The sequence below is a fragment of the Acomys russatus genome, chromosome 32 (genome assembly GCF_903995435.1).
Source record: "Acomys russatus chromosome 32, mAcoRus1.1, whole genome shotgun sequence".
Lineage (NCBI taxonomy): Eukaryota > Metazoa > Chordata > Mammalia > Rodentia > Muridae > Acomys > Acomys russatus.
In genome coordinates, this window is record NC_067168.1 from 17,633,682 (window position 1) to 17,655,823 (window position 22,142).

Here is a 22,142-nt window from a genome sequence, read left to right on the forward strand (position 1 = left end):
AATAACCTGTTGTTCACTTAGTGACAGCAGGTGTTAATAAGTCTTCAGGGCTAGCCTCAAGCAGGACATATTAAGTGCTCAGGCAGATTGTCCTGACACCAGTGGACTAGACATGGTGGTGACATCAGACCCTATCTGCAGTGTGTCCTGTGCCAAGACAGTCTACAGAGGTGCATACTGCTTGTCAAGGCACCAACTGACAACGTCTTAGTTTTGTAAGACTTGAGCCGCTGGCCAGTGTTTAATAAAGACAGAGCTAAGGACTTGTGGGTCAGTCACACTGCTTCCTGGACTCCTCCTACGCCAAGGTGGTAGGCCACTTCCCAATTGATTCAGCCAGGCCATGGCCTTGCTTCCAGACAGCAGGGGCTCGGTCCCTTGTCAGTCATGGCTGCGTCTCAGCTGCCTGAGCAGCATCTAGTGCAGGTATACACAGGATATGCAAACCCTCAGATTTCTCCTTTTTGTACTTCAAATAGTTTCCCTTGCAAGGAAGTGAGAAGGTGAGACTGGGTGGCTCTCTTTACAGGGCAAGGTCTCCACGTGTTCCAGGACAGGGAAGCAGGCCTGACGATGCCCAGCTTTGTGAGCTAGCTGGGGTGCGTCACTGAGACTGGGAGCCAGGAGCTCACCACTGTCCTTTCTCTTCCATGAGCCCCAGGCTCTGTAGAGCAGAAGCCCATTCCTTGCTATAGAAAGTGAAAAGAGGGTTACTAAATGATTACTCTTCTAGCTGGAAAGAGCCAACTGTGACAAGGCCCAGGATGCACTACAAGGTAACTCAGACACTGCCCTTGCATGCTCAGCCTCTCATAGACCCCGAGAAGTCCTGCCACAGACACCAACCAGTTCAATCTTGCACCATCCAGAGTCTCCTGAATGCACCTGGCTATAGAAAACCCTATCTACTCTGCAGAACTGCCTCTCTTTGGACGACTAGTATGGGGCAGCTCCTTAAATACTGGAACTGGAAGTGTGGAGGTGGGGCCAAGGCACCTATATCCTCAGCAACTTCCCTGGAGCGGGGAATGGGGCGGGGGGGTGGGGTGTGTAGGACAGGGGGAGCAGTAACTGTTAGTCAAGCACCATTTGGGAACTGTTTGGGAGCTCTTAGTGTGGTGGACTTTCTAAAGCAAGGAGAAACTGTATCAAGAGCCATTCACAAGGTGGCGCTGTAGGATCAGGCAAGACAGGAGATGCCTCCTGTCCAATGGTGACAGGAAGTAGAAGAGGGGGATTTACCTCTAGGCAGCCCCGCCTCCCTACTGTCAGGGTGAGGCAGAATCCATCTCTGGAAGCCAAATGTTTTCAACACAGTATTAGGTGTCACATCGGAATTCACTGTCATTCTCCTCCCCCTCCCCGCTTCATTCAACGGTTCTTAATAATCTTGACCAACAGAGATGAACAAAATCCTCATTCTAAGCTTCCGATCAGTCTTTCACAGCAAACACTCTCAGATACCCTTTCTTACTGGGTGCAATTCAGGTTACTTTTAGTGTTAGTACTGAGCTTAAAACCATCTTGAAAACGTATTCCCCAAGTTAGGGATCCTAAAAGCAGAGACGACGCCTCCGCCAACCACTTCCATGGTCAGTGTCTACCCCAGCCAACAGAGCAACCACCAATTGTGGCCTGGGAAGATGGCAGCCCAGGCAGGAGACAACTGTGTGGCTTGAGGTGTGTGTGGGAAAACGATTCATGAATATCCCAGCTGTTCAAGCTAGAAACCTAGGGTTTTCCCAAGTTCAAAATCCCCAATCTCTGCAATCGGTCCCACTTTTCTCCGACTCTCAGGACACCTCTCTCTAAGCCACTACCTTTCTTCTCTGGATCCTCCTAACAGTCACTGTGGCTGTCCCAATCTTCTTATGCCTTCAGGGACTTTCGAATATGTTTAGAATGAAGCTCCAAGTCCTGAGCATAGACTACAGGAGCCAGGCCCAACACCCTGGCACAAGCTGGGCAGCCCCCTCCCACTGTCCCCAAACACACATGCTCCCACCCCTCTGTCAAGCACAATTCTTGCTATCTCTTTCTAGCTTCTTTCCCTCCCAGCCTGGACTACTTCATCACTACATGGATCAAGGGAGGCCTTTTCCCTCTGGGAGCCTTTGAACTCAGGATTTTTTATTTATTTATTTTTAAATATCCACTACCCCATGCCTGTAACAGACTCTGTGCTATCAGAGGGAAGAAAACCTTCAGGCATGGAGCCACTGCTTTCAGTTCCTGGGATTTATTCATTGAGTAAAGGACAAAACCATATTCATCCTTGTCGTCTCACTGGCTCAGGGCCCTTCCTTCCTTTCTCTAGGAAGGAGCACCCTCCCACACGCAGCACCCTGGACAGCTCTGAGTCTACAGACTCCTGTCGACTCACCTGGCATCAAGGATAGTCCGAGTGAAGTAACGAAGATACTTGAATATGGACATCGAATCTTGCAATTTCAGGATCTCCTCTTCCTTGTATTTAAAAAGTGCCAGGGCAAAACGGAAAATAACCTGCGGGAAAACCACAATTGAAAACATACTGTGCCTACAGGCATGAGGCTGGGATTTAGAGCCGGGGGGGGGGGGGGGGGCTGGAGGCCTCCCTGGGGGAAGTACACACTTAAACTAAAGGGTGACTTCCAGGGCTGGACAAGGCCCTTTGGTACAGGAAAACAAATGCTTGTGGTCTCCAACAGTTCTGCCCTAACTAGAAATGTTCCTATGAAGTAAGGAGGCTTTTCTAACCTTTGTATTCCACAAAGACCACACACCTAGACACCAGTTTTACATCAAAACCTGGGTTGTTTTTGACTGAGAATGTGAAGCTGCCAAGTGCAGAGACGGGCGCAGTCTCGGCTGGTGAACAGGGGTCTGACTTTCCAATACAGTGAAATCATCAGTGGGTTTTGCTGATTTGTTGTTGGGGCAAGGCTAGGGGGAATACATGCCTTACACGCATAGGCAGCTTTGGAACAAACTGCTTTTTGCACATCTAAGAGCCCTGAATGGCCTGTGCCAGCCTACACTGTTTCATGCAGGTGCCACTTACAGGATCACACACTCACCTTTGGCCTAACAGGAATAGTGTTGATGATCGTGGTTGAGGATTTTTTCTATCAATGACAAATTAGACTATAAAACGTGGTACTACCTGTGCTAGATACTGAATCTGCATATGGGACAACATGTACACTCAACTGTTGTAGGAGTGTCAACTCTAAGGCCCCTTTGAGCGGCAATCTGGTGTTACCCCAATGCTACTGACGGACCAACCTTTGATCCTGTAATTCTAGGCTAAATCTATAATGCACTTGCAAACGTGCAGAAAAAAGAAAGTCACAGGAGAGCTGGGTTCAGCTTACTCTGAGGTAGCAAGAGATTGCAAACAACCAAAGCAGCCACTATCAGAGGCTGCTATGTACAAGGGAACACCAGCAAATTACAAACCAGCCCTGTATGTGCTCATTCAGAACTAGCTCCAAGATGCAGTAGGCTAAAACAGCACACTTTAGATACACTTAGAAACATGGAAGACAGTAAACTGAGGTGAAAACAATACGGTATCAGGAGGAAAGAGACGGTTTTCTTACTATATATCCTTAGTTATGCTTTGTTTTTATTTGTACTTAATTAAAATTATTTATTTATTTGGTGTGTTTATGTGTATGGGCATAGGCTTGTGTGCAGAAGGTCGGAGGAAAACTTGTGGAAGATGGTTCTCTCCTGCCAACATGGAATTCCAGGGATTAAACTCAGGCTGTGAGGATTGCTGCACTGGCTTGCTGCTGCAGCGTGCTACATGAGGGGGGGGGGGCAGGAAGAGGGTAGGGATGGAGCCTAAAGGAGGCCTCACAAGAGCAAAGCAAGCACCAGACCACTAAGCTACTGAGCGTGTTTTGTAGGTTTATTCTGTGACAGGGTCTTCCTATGAGCTACCATGCCTAGCTTCATGCAAGTAACTGCTGTTTCCTAATGCTTACAGGAACACATCACAGTGAGGTAAATTTGGTGCTGTGGCAACCTCACAAGTTCTAGGTGAACCAGTCACTCTGTCACTACTGACATGGTCTGTCACAGCCTGGCAAGCATGTGTATCTGGAAGAGTACACTCACCTTTGGTCCCTCATAAAGGAAAGAGTCCCATATTTTAAAAAGGATGTCACTGACAACGCTGTCCACAAACACCACCAGAAACCAGTTAAAGGTGATGAGAGTATAGTCCACTTTATACTGTTCCAAATGGGTGTGCAACCGAGGCAGCTTCTCACTCATGAGGTCTCTGAACACACGCTGGTCCACCTGAAGAGGAAACAAAGGAGAGAAAGGTTTGGAATCTTTAGGTACTAAGCAAGCAAACCAGAATGGCTGTTTCACCTGAGAAGAGAGGGTGGAGCCATGGGGGACATGCAGCGACACAGCTGTTTTTACATACCCATGTGAGGCACATCATAGAGGCAGGCTGCTCTGTGGCCCAGGAGTAACCGACCTTACGCGCTGCAGGGCCACTAAGTGTCACTCTCCCTAGGGCACGGGGAGAAGTGAACAGTCTGCAGCCTGAATGCAGCTTCCTTCTGTACTCAACATCTCATGCGGCAGCTGGCTATTGAAAAGAGCAGGCCAGTTGGTGTCAGTTTGCCGATACTCTATGAGCACAGGCAGCCTTAGGTGCATGAGGAAAGATGAGTCACCGAACAAGAAATATAACATTACTACCCACCCATGCAGCAAACAGGCTTAACAGGCAGGGCGGGTAGAAAGAACACCTGAGTCAGAGGGTTCCAGGTGATCCCAACTCCAGCTTATTGGCTGGGTCCACCACCTACAAAGGACTTTGAAACAGCTCTGTACTCTTCAGGAGGACAGTTGGAGACAGCTGACTTACCCACTGTGCTGCTGAGAGCTTTAAAAAAGACATGTGCACTACTGCTCCACAAATGCGACCAGGCTTCTAGGAAGAGGGTTGAGACTGAGGGCTTTCCCTGCTTTGTGTGTGACACCCGCCCCCCAATCTAGCTGTGTGTGTGTGTGAGAGAGAGAGAGAGACAGAGACACAGAGAGAGAGAGAGAGCGAGAAACAGAAACAAGCTTCACAGTGGGACTCATGTGCATTTGGTTATATATAGTCTAATCTATTTTATTTGAAACCAGTTTTTCTACCCCCAGTCTGCAAACAGCAGAGGAGGAGGAGAATTATTTCAAGGCTTTCAGCAGGATGCTGAACAGTGGGCAGTGAGGCCTGCTCTCTAGGTCCTTCCTTCCAGCTGCCACAGGAAGGCTGGACTGGACGCCTGAGGGGCCCCTAGCCAAACTGATGAAAATGGAGGAGAGTGCACTGAACTGAAAACAACTTGAAGGTAACTCCCCTTTGTGTGAGTGGTAAGAGAAGGTGCTCAGAACACCCTACTTCTGAGCCTGGCATGGAGAGGGCAAAGACGTGGCATCTGAGACCGGAACACAGGAGTGGACTGGGGAGATAAGTACCCCACGGCACCTTTAGGAAGAGACCCCGACGGTAAGAGGCCCAGCTGCATGAAGGGGTGGGGAGGAGCAGGCTGCAAAGGCACAAAGCCAGGCCCTCGAGGATGAAGGCTCTGGTCTGCCCATGCTGGGGTCCATGGCGGTGGTGGTGGGGAGGGTAGGGTGATGGTCGGGGAAGGAGGACACCCTCTTCACAGCAGCTGATTGGGCGATCACTGGATGGCCACTCTGAAGGGGCTCATATAGAGCCCACCCCGGACTAATCTGCAAAGCTGTCAACTGTACCCCTGTGCTGGTTAGTTTTATGTCAACTTGACACAAGCTAAAGTCATCTGTGAGGAAGTATCCTTGACTGAGAAAATGCCTGCATAAGATGGGGCTGTAGCCAAGGCCGTAGAGCAGTGGTTCTTGGCCTTCCTAATGCTGCGACACTTTAATACAGTTCTTCATGTTGTGGTGACCCCAACCATAAAATTATCTTCATTGCTACTTTATGACTTTAATTTTGTTGCTGTTATGAATTATAATGTAAATATCTCTGTTTTCTGATGGTCTTAGGTGACCGGTGAGAAAGAATTGTTTGACCCCCTGAAAAGGGGCCATGACCCACACAGGTTGAGAACCACTGCTATAGAGCATTTTCTTAATTAATGATTGATGGGGAAGGGCCCAGCCCACTGTGGGTGGTGCTATTCCTGGGCTGGTGGTCCTGGGCTCTATAGGAAAGCAGGGTGAACAAGCCACAAAGAGCAAGGCAGTAACTGGTACTCCTCCACGACCTCTGCATCGGCGCCTGCCTCCAGGCTCCTGGCTGCTTGAGTTCTTGTCCTGACTGTCTCTGATGATGACGAACAGTGATATAGAAAGGTAAGACAAACCCTTTTCTTCTCAAGTTGCTTCGATCATGGTGTTTCATCACGGCAACAGTAACCATAGCTAAGACAGCCTGCCAGGACAATAGGTGTGAGTACTCCTGGGATTCCTAACACAGCTACAGTCCAATCAAATGTTAACACTTCAAAAAATGTTATTCTAAAGGACAGTCTAAAGCTTTTAAAATGGCAATTATTTGCTGGGAGTTCTTTTTTTTTTTTTTTTAAAGTAGCTTCTATTTGAACTTTAACTTTTTAAAAGGCAAGGCTAAAAAAAAAAAACAAAAAACAAAACAAAACAAAACAAAACAAGGCAAGGCTAAAAACTAGCAGGCATGTTAGTGAACAGCTACATACATTCCTCATACCTGGGAGGCTTAAGGCAAGAAGATTTGGAGTTCTAGGCCAGCTATACAACAAAACCCTTTCTCGAAAAATCGAAAAATAAATGAGTAAATAAATAACTAAAACCAGTGCTTTTTATAAACTAATTCTACACATCTTAACTGTAGATTATAGGTGGATGAAGAAAAACAAACTACAGGGATTTGGGGATTAAAAATGCACATCTGCTTCCTAACAAGAACAAGAGACATAATCAAAGGTATAAACTGCTGAAACAACAGCAATTTTCTTAATACTTAAAAAAACAAAAGTGCACGTAAGAGTCTGCAGAGCCTGTCTCAGCTCTCGACCATGTCTATCTGACCCTGTCAAACTCAGGTTAGATGTAAAGACCTGAGAACGATTCCAAAAGCTGCCAATCCATCCACGGTGCCCTCAAGTCACCTAAGAAGTCAAGCTGGACCTGGTGTCCATGCACCAGGAAGCACTGCTCTCTTGTCCGCGCCCACCCCCCCCCCCCCCCCCCCCGCCCGGAGTGCCATCCCTGACAGGCAGATCACACACTTTCTGCTCATTACTTCAGCCTTCAACACTCAAACAATGATGCATTTGCCAACATTTCAAGTCCCTGGCGATGGGGACCAGGTGCTGCACCGAGGAAGCTGGAAGGTAGCAAGAGAGATGGACATCTGAGCACGACGCCGAGTGATGGCACAGGATTTATTCTATCTGGATGAGGGTCAGCTGAAGACATCTGCAAGCACAGAACATCCATCTGGCTTTGAAGTGGGAGGAAAATCTGTGTACACATCTCTTTTCCCAACAAGGTGGCAGACGGCGCCTCACTTGAGGCTGGCCTGGGGTTGGCAGAGGGCTGGGCATGGAGCAGGCTGCCAGGGAATGCTTGCTTGGGCCTCTGTTTTGCCCCTCCTCCACTGAGCACTTAGAGGACATGGGATAAGTGTGTCATTCATCGGTGTCCGCAGGGCCTGGTGAGGTCCTGGCACACGACGTGCACTTCGAGGATGGCAAGACGGGAATCGTGGCCAGCAGTTGGGTCACAGCAGCAGGCAGTGGGTTCTGACAAGGCCAAGTGCCAGGACCGATGGCGCTCTTATTTTAGAGGCAGCCTAACAAATACTACTCAGAGACACTGTAGACAAACATATGTGTTATAGACACCCAAGAGAACAGGGACCAGCTTGGGGGTGAAAAAGAACCTAATGTCACCCCACTCAGAATGTTTGGGCAGCAACCTTCAGCTTTTCTATTCCCAAACTGAGTCATCCGAGACTTTATGTTTGAGCCTGGAGGGCTGCTCTCGGAGCTGTGAATACACAAAGCACTAGCCACTGAGTTTTAAAATCCCACTGACCGAGAGCACTGGCTCGTCTGTCCCCTCGTTGTTCATGTCCTAGTTTTCAAACTCATGCTGACAGGGAACCAGCTCCTAGGCAATTAGCAAGTGAAGGGGTTGCAAGGAGACCTGGCAGGCTTCTTGGTGTCCATGGATCCAGACAGCTGAGATAGGACCTGGATTTGGCAGCTGTGGGAAGGCCAGAACTCAGCTTCTCACCACCCACCAGTGACTCTTTTTTTTTAAAATACCCATCTTTTGGGGTGTATCTACATGTACCATGATGTGGAGATGAAAACTTGAAAGAGTCACTTCTCTCCTTCTACTATGTGGGTTCTAGAGATTAACTCAGGTCATCAAGCTTGGCACAAGTAACTTTACTCCGGTGAGCCATCTTGCTGGAAAGCCATCCAGGAAACAGAAAAATAGGCCAGGGCAGCAGAGAGCGCGAGTGGAGAACATCAACACAGCCCCAGCCCCACAGAGGGGCCCAAGGAGGACCAGGTAGAGACAGATGCTCTGGCCTCTTCCAGCCCATGCCTCCCTTCTCTGTCCTGTGATGTCAAGTCCTGATGTGAAATGGAACATGTACCACTCAGATCCTCTGATGTGGGAGGTGACTGCCCATCCTGCTGCTGCTCTTTAGGATCCATTATTGTTCCCAAGAACTTGGAACAGGCAGGGCAAGGCACCAAGGAGGCTGCTCCTGAGCTACCTCTAACAGCTGAGACTCTCCCTTCCAACTTTTCTTTCTTCCCCGGCTGGAGACCCACACAGCCTCCTCAGTAGCCTAAGGTCACATCTCCTCCAGCATGATGTCAGCATCCTGGAAGACCTAACATACCTGACTCCCCCAGCATCCCTGCTCTATGACAGAGTGATAGGGAGGGCTGTCTCTCGGTGGTACCCAGTGAGCTGAAGGAGCTGACACAGTCGACTCACAAAGATTGGTCACTGAAGTCACATGCACAAGCCCCTCCTCCCCCAACTCAGGTCACATGACAACTATAGGTCTGTAAGACAGTGACCAAGACATACCTGGGATCCTAATAAAGTCTTTGTGTAATAGTCCCGAGGCATGAAGACTTCCACGATGGTAACGAGACACCAGAAAGCATCTTCTTGTTCCAGGTAAAGGAGGGCCACTGCCACCAGCCTAGGGCAGACAGGGATACGGTCAGTGCAGGCTCCTATTCCTGCCTTTACCAAGACATCCGCTCATGCCACTTTTTTTGATGGCCAGAGCACTTTCTACTTCTCTAATGAAGAAAGGTAAGTATTTCTGGGCCAGTGAAGAAACTTGAGGAGAAAAGCCGCACTCCTCTGATCTTGTCATCTGGTTTTTGTTCAAAGTTGAAACTATTTCCCAATGAAATCACCTCCCTGTGATCCATCAGCCTTCTTTAAAAAAATGGAGGCCTGGCGGGCACACAGAGGAAGGGGAAGCAGGCTATCCGGATGAGACCTGATAGGCTGTGGTCATATGGTGGGGGAGGAGGACCCCTTCTGTCAGAGGTCTAGAAGAGGGGAATAGGGCAGAAGAAGGAGGGAGGATGGAAACAGGAAGATAAGAGTGAGGAGGACAACAATTGGGATGTGATGTGAATAAATTATTTACAAAAAAGTTTCACTCAAGCTAGGCATGGTGGCACACACCTTTAATCCCAGAACTCAGGGAGGCAGAGGCAGGCAGATCACTGTGAGTTCAAGGCCAGCCTGGTCTACAAAGCAAGTACAGGACAGCCAAGGCTACACAGAGAAACTCTGTGTTGAAAAAAACAAAACACAAAACAACAAAACAAGCTTCCCTCTACTGTTTTGCTAATGCACCTAAGTCTTTGAGCTCATTACTTAAAATGTTTTCATTGATAATTTTATGTCTAAAACATAATGTGAATATAAGGTAGCATGAGAGGCTTATGAACCGGGTTCAGCCACTGTCCGTCTGCCTCACTGCAGGGAGGGAATGGGGCTGCACAGGACCCAGTGAGGGGCCTTTGGAGCTTCATGAGGTGTGTACATGGGGCAGGGGAGGGACTCACACACACCAACTGGTGTCACTCATAGTGGGCCCACTCAACCCATTTATTTACACATTGTCATAATCAAGAGGTTGCTAGTAAAACCTGACTAATCCTGGTCTCGGAGGAGCATGGGGAAACCAGAGATTGAGGCTCATGTCTGTCTCAGAGTTTAAAACTCAGGTGTGTGTGAAGAGAGGCTAACTAGGGATGCAGCTCACAGGCGCACCACTTGCCTAGTGTGCCTCTGGCCTTGGGTCCACTTCCTGCATCACAAAACAAGAGTGAGGATGCGGCTGTGCTCAGCTTGTGTGCTCAGTGGCAGAGTGTGTGCTCATGTGTGAGGCCCTGAGGTCCATGCCCAGAGATGGGGCAGCTGAGGAAAAGTGCCTCTCTACCTAGCTGAAGTCCAAGAACTTCTGCCCTAAATAAAGCTTACGTGCATTACTCATAGGGGAAAAAATGCCCTTACTCAGAATTTGTTCTTCTCTTTTTCTTTGATAAAATTGAAGGAAACCAGCAAATCTCAAATTAAAAAGCAGGATCTGGGTAGGTAGCAAGGGGATGACCCCAGCTTTCCTCAAAGGGATAGAGGGCGGGGAGGTGAAAACTGGGGAACAGCACAAAAACCAAATAACCCAAGGCACAGCACGCGAGGACACCAGGAGGCAGGGTGAAAGTCCACCCCAGAGACTGTGGGGACATTTACAGCGAGGTTGAAGACGACAAGCATAGCCCCGGAAAGCACTAGTGTTCTCACACTGAAGAACCCGGCACTCAGGAGGCAGTGAGATATGCCAAGTACTGGGAGGAAAAAACCCCACCCCACCCCAACTATGGAAAACTCAGAGGCTTTAACAGGACAGGAGTGAAGGCCGGTCAGAGGTCTCTGTACCCTGAGGATCACAGAACTGGTTCCAGGAGAGCACTGGCCTGGGGGTGGGGGTCGGGGTTCAACTTCTAGTACGTTTCGGAGTCATCACAGTGTGAGCTGTGTCTTTAAGTACAACTGGGACTGCTTTAGGCGGGCTTTGGTATTTAAACAGAGACTCTCTGAGAAGCTAAAGTCCTCTTTAACCTCCCAATGGCACAGAGTAGGCACAGAGTACTACCCTCATGGCTTCCTGGTTGCCACCGGGCTTCAGTTAGGTTGTAAGTAAGTAGGTAGGTGTAGGTTAGTAAGTAGGCAGGTAGGCAGGTGAGTAGGCAGGCAGGTAGGTAGGTAGGCAGGCAGGTAGGTAGGTAGGTAGGTAGGTAAGTAGGCAGGTAGGTAGGTAGGTGAGTAGGCAGGTAGGTAGGTAAGTAGGCAGGTAGGTAGGTAAGTAGGCAGGTAGGTAGGTAGGTAGGCAGGTAGGTAGGTAAGTAGGTAGGTAGGTAAGTAGGCAGGTAGGTAGGTAAGTAGGTAGGTAGGTAGGTAAGTAGGTAGGTGAGTAGGTAGGTAGGTAGGTGAGTAGGTAGGTAGGTAAGTAGGCAGGTAGGTAGGTAAGTAGGCAGGTAGGTAGGTAAGTAGGTAGGTAGGTAGGTAAGTAGGTAGGTGAGTGGTTGGTAGGTAGGTAGGTAGGTCGAGGTTCGAGGTAGGTCTGTGCGTCGGTCGGGTAGGTCGGTGTCGGTCGGTGGTAGGTCGGTCGGTCGGTCGGTGGTCGTCGGTCGGTAGGTAGTCGGTCGGTAGGTAGGTAGTGCCTTCATTTCGCCCTTCCCTCCCCCAGCCCTCCTTGCAGCCCAGCTCAGCTGGCGGTCCGCAAAACTCCCGCATGCACTCTGCTTCTGGCAGCGCTCAAATACATTCAGTGATCTCTGTTCTTTTGTTTTGTTTTTTAATCTTTCCCCCTTCATTTTTGAGGCAGGGTTTTGCTATGTAGCCCTGACTGGTCTAGAACTCAGACAAGGCCAGGCACGAACTCAGAGATCTATTTACTTAAAAGGAATCCAAACACAGCAACTGCAGTGACAGCAGAAAACAGAAGAGATGAGCCGTGGTAAGATGGGACTCATGGCAAGAAGTGTGCGGTGCTGGGAGGGTTGGAGGGGGGGCAGGCAACTTTGGTAGCCCACAGCCTTATCCTGACTCAGCACACTACTCAGGATGACTAACAAAAGGTGAGAGGCCCTAAGTATTTTCTGCTTACGGAGGCAAGAAAAATATTCAAGAGCTTTAAGAGATTCTACTTAGTGGCTATAAAACTAAACAGATAGACATGAATGGGAGAGAGATTTATGGAGGCGGGGGTAGACAGGGATGGTGGGGGGCTGGGAGAGTGCTAGGGACAAGAGTGATTAGGGTACACTGTGTACACGTGTGAAATTGGCAAGCAAAAATTAATATATATGGGCTGAAGAGATGGCTCAGAGGTTAAAGGCGCCGCCTGCTCTTCCAAAGGTCCTGAGTTCAATCCCCAGCAACCACATGGTGGCTCACAACTATCGGTAATGTGATCTGATTCTCTCTTCTGGCCTGCAGGTGTACATGCAGGTAGAACACTGTATACATAATAGTAAATAATTAAATCTTTTTAAAAAATTAATATATATTTATAAAAGTCAAGTTTAGGTCCTTCAAAGGCTGTGTTTTAATCAGCGGATAAAAGTCACTTAGGACCCTGTATAAACAAATACCACAAGCTTTTACTTTTACATTTATCAACCAGTGCCATCAGGTTCTTATGATTAAAATACAAGTGTGAAGAGAAGAGCAAAGGAAGAAAAAAAAAAAATGAGACTCTGGGATGCTTCAAATGAGCTGATTTCTGTGCTTACTAATCCTGGTGCTGGAGACTGGGACAGGGTCTCCCTTGTGCCAAGAGCGCACTCTACCACCGAGCCACACCCCCAGCCTGCTTTTGTATCCCTTATGCTTTCTGCAGCACAATCTGCCTGAGTTATTCTAGAACTGGGGACACTGCATCATAAAATCCTTCTTGCTGCCATCTCTCCTGTGCCCCAGAATACAGGCTTTTCTTAGTCAGCTGAGGGGCAGAGGGAGCTGCCAGGCAAAGCCTGGAGGTTGCTGCAGTCAGGAGCAGTAGACACCCACCTGTTTAGGCCTTGGCAGTAACCGATATCTGGATTCCGCCAGGAGAAGGCGAGCAGCACACTGCGCAGCTTCTGAATGCCCTCCGACGTGGGGCTGCAGTAATGCTTGTTGTTGGGCAGCGTGCGCAGCAGGTCCAGCTCGATCTGCTTGGAGGCCGGGTTCTGCTTCTCTAGAGCCTTCTGGAGCAAGGCCTGGAAGTAGCCGGGCTCCATGCTGTCCTTGAACTTCCTGGTGTGCCGGTCGATGCACCACTTCCACACCTTGGAGCGGTGCTCGTGGGGAATGCCTGCTCGGATCAGGTTTTTCAGCTCGGGAGAGCATACCATCTCCCTGTTCATCGTGCTTGCAAAATAGTTTTCCCACTTGACCCCAGTGGAAACTTCCTGGTTTTCTGTGAGGTACAGAGTCTTCAGGTCCAATGCTCGGACCTTGGCGACCAACTTCTCCTCCTCATCATCGTCAGGGACAGTCCTAAACCCGTAGATATCAAACTCACTGTGGATAAACAACAAGAGGGAGAGTAGAAACAGTCAAGGGTGCCGTGAACCAGGAAACATTTCAGACCACCAGGCATATGACACGCTTCTTGATGAACAGGGCCCGGACAACAGGCCATCCACACGGAAAAGCCCAAACGAGATCAACTCTCATAGTGTACAGGGAAAACTCACTTCCAGGTGGGCTAAAACCTCACATATGAAACCAGAAGAAAATACAGGCACTGTCACCAAGCAAGGCTGACTTAAGCTGGGTCCCCTGGTGTACCCCTCTGATCTTAAGTGTTCAGGTGGCTAAAGAGGGAGGGGACTGTGAGCTTGAGGCAAGTCTGGGCGTAGTTACAAAGACACTGTCTCAGAAAAGAAAAAACAAAAGAGAAAAAAAAGACTAACCTATGTGGCTACTTCAATGTACATGTCTGTGTCTTCATATATCACAACTTGACGATTCAAAAGGTATTATTTTAATAAAAAACTCTTCCTATGTTTATCAACCCAGGCATCTGAGCATCAAGTACTCCTTTTCCCTTAGCCTTTCAGGTAGTTGGGATTACAGGTGTATATCCCACCACACCTGTCCAGAAAGTGTCACTTTAAGGTGATGAGAAGGAAGAGGATATATGTAGGACGTTGGGTATGGACATTAGTCAAGGCTTTGGTGGACAGGATATGGACCCATCTGTCAGGACATCTAACACACACAGTGTTAAGTGCCCTGTGAGTATCTACTGCCGTGGAAAGGGAGCTCTGGAAATGGATGGACTGACCCAGCAGACTCAAGCACATTTACCTGACCAGATGAGGCTTAACGAACGCTTGCTCTGGCTGTTCTTGGCTCTCAACCTGCAGAGCATCCTCCAACAGCTGGGCTATGACATCCCTGGCAGGTCCCTGCTCTTCTGAACACACTGGTGTCTTCATTTCTTGAAGCAGTATCAAGTATTTACTTTCCACCTGGCAGAGCTTGGCTTCCAGGCTAGAATACTGCAGAGAACGTAACGTGTTACCTCCATCCAGAGACAGGAAAAGCAAGCCTTCAGTACCGCAGGCAACTGAAGGGCCCAAACCAGCATGCCCCAAAAAGGCGAACAACTGAGCCTGCTGCGAACTCTAACACAGGCCAAAGGTTAAGTCATGCCGCAGACCCTCCCAGGGTTAAAATAGCCTGCTATGGTTCCCCTCTTTCTTCTTAGTTGCTGGCACAGGTTAACACCCTTCAGCATGGTTACAATGAACACCAGAACTGGGTCATGAGCCAGTTACTGAGGTCAAGCCTAATCCTATGTGCTTACATGGGCCATGAATGCTCTCTACTCCCAACACTCCTACACTGTGATGCCTATGTGCAGAAATTTCTTTACCACATTATGTCCAGGCATGATTAGTTGCCATCTGCTATCCGATCAGAAAAATAATCTTTATCCTAGCAAATATGCAGGAATAAGGTTTAGAAATGTGCTTGGAAGGCGGCTCAAAAATAGTATATGCAAACAACAGCGGTGTTGTTTGTCAGTGTCAGGCACTGACAGCTCACTAGCGTAGGGCTGGAATGCTTGTGGCCCCCCATAGCTCCCGAAGCCCTCTGTGGCCGTCACCACAGATGACTCTCTAAGCCTGCTGGATCTATGGGGATGGCAAAGCTCTCATCATTTCTGTCTCACACATGTGAGACCAAATCTCAACAGCACAGACGAAGATCTAGGTAATTTTAATTTGAGGGACCCCTATAATTGTACTTTATTTTCACCTCTGAAAACACCATTAAAAATGTATGAAGGAGGCCACAAGTGAGAGTATTTCTTTGTCATTAACAAGGAAATGCACTATACATACTTTACATACATTTGATACATTTTCCCCGTCAGGGTGGTGGGGTAGGTTTAAAGCATATCCACTTAAACACGGTCTCCACCCTCCTCCCATCAATGGGAAAATGTATCCATCCTGATTTACCTTTGCCATCAGATCCCTCTCTCTCCTTTCTGCATTTCTTCGTAGAGCTGAGAGTTCCAAAATTTCCTTGTTTAGAAATTTATTTTGGGTTTTGTACCCTTGCAGACTATCCTGTTGGGCAAAAAAAATTTTTTGAATCAATTCATGTGGGTTGCAACTAGCATATTTGAGTCCTGCTAAGTGAGAGCAAGTTCTAAGACATCTGGAAGATGCTAGTAGGAGCTTTCTGATGAATCTTTTTGACCATTTGGGGCACGAGGAAGAGGTGGGAACTACTGTTGTAATGAAGGAGGCAGGAAAAACATTCACTTAGCAGAAGTAAACAGGATGTATTTAACAGTCTTTTAAACTAGAGAAATTGAACATATTCATTAGTTCTCATTTTCACTTAGTTAGCTTCTATTTTTAAAAGGCTATAAAAATATACAAAAGCTCTTAATTAAGAATGCCGTGTAATGATGGGTATGACAGCCTACAATGCAGGAGGCACTTTAGAGGACACGTTCTTCACTTTTGTACAGGGCAAAGTTTCAAAAGTGTGGAAAAACTGAAGAAGACAATAGGGCAGAGGGTCAGTGGCAAAGCACTTGGCTATCAGACACAAGGCCCTGGGGCCAGTCCCCAGCACCACCTCCCAAATTACCAAGGACACGGTAGGCCCTTCACTAGATTGGCCAACTGTTTACTTTTGTGTATTTTGTATTTAGAGGATGTACAAGTTGAAGAAAAGGTTTTCAGTTTTGTAAAGATGGTCTATTATGCATCCCTTGCTGTCCTGGAACTCACTATGTAGACCAGTCTGGCCTTGAACTGGAGACCTGGCTTGCCTCTGCCTCCTGTGGTTACAAGGTTTGCTCTGTCACTTGAAGTACAGGTGTGGCTGAGTAGAAATGGTTTTCAAGCAAAGGGTTCTGAGGGTAAAGTCTGCAGACTCCGTTAGATCATCTTCATGATAATTCAAGGAAGCTTCTAGATGAAGATGGATTAGAAGCATCTTTAAGGCTGTGGTTTGTAACCATGTCCTCCCTTGGGCCCTAACCATTTCTGAGCATCTCTCTAGGCACGTCCCAGTCTCCAGACTGAACTTCCTTGAGGATGCAGTCTGTCCCCTGGTGCCCCTGCTTTGCTGGCACCCATGGAGCACATGCCATGGGTCAGAAGCACTCCGGGCGAGGCACGTGAGCTTCCTGGTCTCACTTAGACCTCCAGAGTCCCAGGAGCCATTCTTGTCATTATTTCCCAGACTCCCCTGGCCAAGGAGGCAAGCATCCACGAAATGCCAGCCTCTGAGCTCTGAGGCCTGGGCTGAGGACTTGATCCTCCCCACCTCTGCACCCTAACCACCGCCCTGCATGGACTCAGCCTCAGCAACCCAAGTTGTGAAAACATCAGACCCAAAAGGTTTAAAACATTCTTTTCTGGCCCCAAAGCAGGGCATTTTCTCCCTTTTGTTGGCATCTTAAAAATACTGTATTTGGAAGCAATGAACAAACACATCATTATAAGGCAGGTCAGCTAAAGGGAGGTTGGCTGGAGAGAAGCCAAATATACTGAACTGTGAGGGAAAGACTATGTGACAGGGGCTTGGTCCCCACTCACTGCATGGATTTGTAACCCCCCCCTCTAAGTAAATTCTGTCCATGCTAATACAACTGCCAGTAACATCTGGCAGTAAAGACTCCACAAGGCACCAGGCCCAGATGTGGACTATTTCCTTTGACCCTCATAACACCCTCTGGGGGTGGGGTGGGCACAGCACCATTTCACAGATAAGGCAGAGACTCCCACAGTCCGAGCTCACAGTGTAAGGCTGTCTGAGCTCCCTGCAAGCCGCCTACATTCTTCCCCATCCTCTTCCTTCACCATGCTCATGACAGCGGCTTCTCTACTTGTGGGGAGGAATGCTCTCACTGCAGTAACAGGTCCAGGCAGAGCAACACCCAAACCATGAGGGCCTGACCTAGGTGGGCTGCCGCTGCTTACCAGGAATGCGCCAACCACCTGCCACTTACGAAGTCCCTATCTCCACCAAGCTTTACTGTGTAGACACAGCTTTAAAACTGTTGAGAAAGGTTGAGGAAAAAGACCCTCACCACTCACTCAGAATTATCCCAGCTATACAAGGAAACAAGAGATGACCCGCCTGCATGAGGAAAGTCTCCAAAGAGTCGGTGTCACAGTGGCTACATGGCTCAGCTTCCTAGGGAACTGTGCGCCACACTCTTCTCTCCTGCTAAGGATGAAAACCACTTTCTGGAAAGCCCCATGCTACAAATGCCGACACCAAGTGTTATCACTACTTCGGAGACACACAGTAAGGGACAGAACATTTAAGGTTGAGCGTATAAATGAGGCTGATGTCTACAGGAAACATTAAATGTCTTGCAAAAAGAAAAATGAAACAAAAACAAACAAAAAGCAGACAAATATGATAGGTCACACTTAGTAGGTAGTCCCAGCACCCTGCACATGAAGACAAAAAGGATTACCTTGAGTTTGAGGCCAGCCTGGGCTACAGCGAGTTCTGGGTCAGCCTGAACTACAACATGAAACCTTGTCTCAGAAAATAAATCAAGTAATAAAGGCTATTTTTATAGCAGATATGAATATTAAATAAGAAGTGTTTTGCTTCTCATTAATAAATCTTACTGGGAGCTGCGGAGAGGGCTTAGCTGGTAAAGCATATGAGGACCTAAGTTTGGGTTTCCAACACCCATGTAAAAGCCTACTGTGATGGTGCAGCTACAACCCTAGTGCAGGGAGTGTGGAGACAGGAGGATCCCTGGGGCTTCCAGGCCAACTGGTATGCTCTGGGCTCAGACTCTGTTTCAAAAAAATAAGGTAAAGAAGTACGGAGGAAGAACAGCAAATCTAGTCTCCACATGCATGAGCACACCTGCGCATGTACACCTGCGCGTGTACACCTGCGCGTGTACACCTGCGCGTGTACACCTGTGCATGTACACCTGCACCCACGCATAGACGACACACATACCAAAACAAAGCAAAACCAAACCAAACCATGCTGGCTTTGTGTATCCAAAGGGTGTTGTCACTAAAACAGACCACCCACACATTGTGACAACACTGCCACTGTTTCAGTGTTCATGACTCTGAAGTCCCCAGCCTGCCGGGAACACGCTCAGCTCACTGCTGCCAAATGAAAGGTGCTGGAAGCTATGACGCACACGCCCTGCAATGCTCTCAACAATAGCACACCTGAGCCCTTCAAGGAGAGATTCCCTTTGGAACTGAAACACCTGAAAGCAAAGTATTTGCAAGGAGACAGTGGCTGTGGGGATTCACTGGGACCGATTTGGGGTCTGCCCAAGTCAGTTGGGCTCTACCGAATGGTCATGTCCCAGAGGATGCTTGTCTACCTAAAACTACTACTCCAGTAGAGTCCCAGGAGCCGCTGATAGTGAAGATGTGTTAGTCTTCTCCACAACCTTATAGCAGCCCAACGGTCCAGCTCTCACTCTGGACCAGCAGCGTGCTCTACAGGCAGAAGAGGAGACTGCCCTTGCTTCCCCACAGGGCAAGGTGCACCCCTCTCTCATCTGCTGCTTATCACCCAGTCCCCTTCTGTGGGCTATCTCAGAGACAGGCACTGGGAAGACAGCTCTGTCCTTCCAACTTCTCATGTTGGGCACTGACCCCGACTGAGTAGGCTTCTTTTCTGGACTACCTTTCCCGCTGGCCGTACCCTGACCCCTGGGACAATGTCCGTACCCAGGTTTGTGGGAGGCTATGCAAATTAACTCTGCATTTGCATTTATGTACAGAGAAGGGTAACATGACAGCCTCCATGTGTTCCATGGCATAATGAAGTCTTGAGGGTGGGATAAGTAAAAGGGGAGGGGTGTTTCAGTCTCTTCTAAGCAAGGGACAGGAAGAGCTGAAAGTGTCCCAGGCAGTAGGAGCAATGGCAACAGTGCTGGGAGGTCCTTCAAATGCCTGCAATAGAACTGTAAGGTCTGTTTCTGTGCCCCACCCCCAGCTCTGCTCTCTTACCAGATTAGCTCATGACAACAGTACATCTAGGGATCAAGGCTGATGGAGCTAACAGAGTTTGGGATGTCTGTTCAAAACGTCAGCCCACACCCGGCTCTTACTTTTAGCCTGTCCAGCTCCAGCTGGTCTCTGCTGGCTGGGGTGGGCAAAGGAGAGCTGGGCCCCATGGTGGGCGAAGACACGCTGCCCTCACATTCGCTGAGCTTGATGATGACCTCGTCCTTGGCCTGGATGGTCTCCATCAGCATCCCCAGTCGCTCATTGAGCTCGCCCACCTTGCTCTTCAGCGTCCTCACTTCCTGCTGTAGACTCTCCTTCTCCACACCAAACCTCTCCAGCTGGCCGCTGAGGCCCAGGATCTGCTCGTCCTTTTGATGGAGAAGCTCCAGTGTGTCCCTCGGGACCCCCTGGCTGATTTGGTGGCTAGTGAAATACTTGTCATATTGGGATGACCGGACTGTCTGCTGGAGCAGCCGAATGAGCTCCTAAGAGCCAAGAAGATGATGAGGTGGAGGGTAAGAAAGGCGGGGTGTTGGGCGGGAGAAAAACAGAAATCGTAACAGTGTTACATAAGTAATCATTGGGATTTGAGGAAACACAGAGGCAAACTTCATTGCAAACATTTTAATACTGAACTTCCTCTTGAGCGATCTCAAAAATAGGAAAAAAAAAAAAAAAAAAAAAAAAAAAAAAAAAAAAAAAAAAAACCAGACAAATACAGCCCGAAGAGAACAATAATAGGAAATGGGAAATAATGGATGTGCAGGCTGTAATTAGCAATGGCTCCTGGCACATGTTTATCAGTGCTAGGGATCTGTGAAGTGCTGTGTGCTGGCACATGCCTGCAATTCCACTGCCGGAGCAGGAAGGCCAACTGTTCCAGGCCAGCCCAGGCTACACAGTGAGATGCTGTCTCAGAAATAAACGAATAGAAGTGCGTGGGGGTAGCTAGAAAGACAATTCAGCAAGGAGGAGCACCCACTGCTCTTGCCGAGGATCTGAGCTTGCTTCCAAGGTCCCAGTGTTGGGAGGCTCACTGGACTTGACATCACTTTCTGGTCTCCGTGGGTGCCTGCATTCACATACTCACACACGTAATTAAAAAGAAAATAAAACAGGCTTGTGGGGCGGCGGGAGAAATCCAGGCTCTAAGATTCACTGAACTGTCCAGTGATTAGGTAGAAGGATGTCTCACCAGCTTAGAAAAATACCACTTCTGACAGGATGCGGAAACTTCAGAGAACTCTAGGCTGAGGAAGTGGCATGGGTACCGAGAGCAGCACCCTGCAACCTTCCTCAGAGGACCTTCCTGTCCCCATGGTCTAGGGTCTTTGAATAAATGATAGCACAGCTCAGGGCACGGCGGGATGGTGGCCCTGGCAGCATGACCTTCAGGGAAGGGCTCCAGGGGAGCCAGAGACCCACGTCAGGAGACAGCTACCTTCTGACTGGACAGGTCCTTCTTGAGTTGTTCCAGCTCCTCCTGCTGGCTCTGAATCTGCAGCTGCATCTCGGAGACTGGCTTTGTGAGACCTCCGCTGCCTGACACCGTTCCCTCGATCGATGGATCCCCACTGCTGTGGCGATTTTTGTATGACCCAATTATGTCTTTTAAGGGGCGCTTTCCTTTGTAAGGGTTTCGTCCAAACTCAAAAGGGAATCCTGAACTAGTGACTCCTATATTAAAAAACAAAAACAAACAAACAAACAAAAAAACAAGCTTTGTGAGCAAGTCAAATCTCCTGGTATTCTTCTTACAAGTCACCCTCTGGGGGGTGTGGACTCACCAACCCATAAAGAGAGCAATGCAGCAGGTGTCCCTCTGCCTTCCCCCCCACTGTGGAGAATACCCAATGGGTCTAAAAGTAGCCGAGAGTCCTTGCTGGACCACTCTATAAGATGACTACAACTGAGCACTGTAAAGAAAACCGAGAGGCACTAGGTAATTCTTGGCTTCTTATTTTTTACTCATTTGTTTTTGACTAAAAATAAAGACAAAATCAATGTTTTTTAAAGTATTAATAAATTTTTTGTATAAGTACATTTTAAAAGGATGATGTTACATGTTAAAGGATCCAAATAAATGTTAGTATGAATGGCTTCAAATGTATACTCAAAAATACAAACAGGAGACACAAAAGTAGAGACAAAGGCACCTATGCAGTTAGAAGCACACAGTGCTCCCTGGGGTCAGGCAGAGACTGGAAGGGGCAACAGCGTCTGGCACCTACGGGGCAGTGGATGCCTGGTGTGCCTGCTTAATGGCAACTCACCGAGGCACACGTTTCTGACTTGGGATTTGAGTGGATCTAGCGTGTCTCCCGAAGGCCCTGCAGGTTAACGCCTGCAGTCATCAGCTTGCTGATACTGGGAGGTGATGAAAACTGGAGACTAAATGGGAAGTCTTCCAGCCCTCCTCCTTCTCTCTTTTGCTCTCTGGCCACATGTTCCCACAATGATGCCTCTCCATAGGCCCAAAGCAATGAGTTCAACTGGTCATGGACTAAAACCTGTACAACTGTGAACTGGGAGGAACCTTTTCTCTACACAGGATAGTTTCCCTCAGGTTCCAGTTACAGT

At 48.4% G+C, this 22,142-nt stretch overlaps 1 protein-coding gene across 1 annotated transcript in view; it reads right to left on the reverse strand.

Annotated features, from left to right (window-relative positions):
- The window catches only part of Tbc1d2b (TBC1 domain family member 2B), a 68,198-nt gene that overhangs the window by 2,276 nt on the left and 43,780 nt on the right, over positions 1-22,142 (reverse strand). The window contains exons 5-12 of the mRNA XM_051140761.1: positions 21,004-21,239; positions 19,664-20,047; positions 15,549-15,659; positions 14,386-14,579; positions 13,099-13,593; positions 9,085-9,202; positions 4,108-4,293; positions 2,384-2,505 (exon numbers count right to left, since the gene is read on the reverse strand). Coding sequence (XP_050996718.1) covers positions 2,384-2,505; positions 4,108-4,293; positions 9,085-9,202; positions 13,099-13,593; positions 14,386-14,579; positions 15,549-15,659; positions 19,664-20,047; positions 21,004-21,239 — 1,846 coding nt within the window. The remainder of the gene's footprint in view (positions 1-2,383; positions 2,506-4,107; positions 4,294-9,084; positions 9,203-13,098; positions 13,594-14,385; positions 14,580-15,548; positions 15,660-19,663; positions 20,048-21,003; positions 21,240-22,142) is intronic.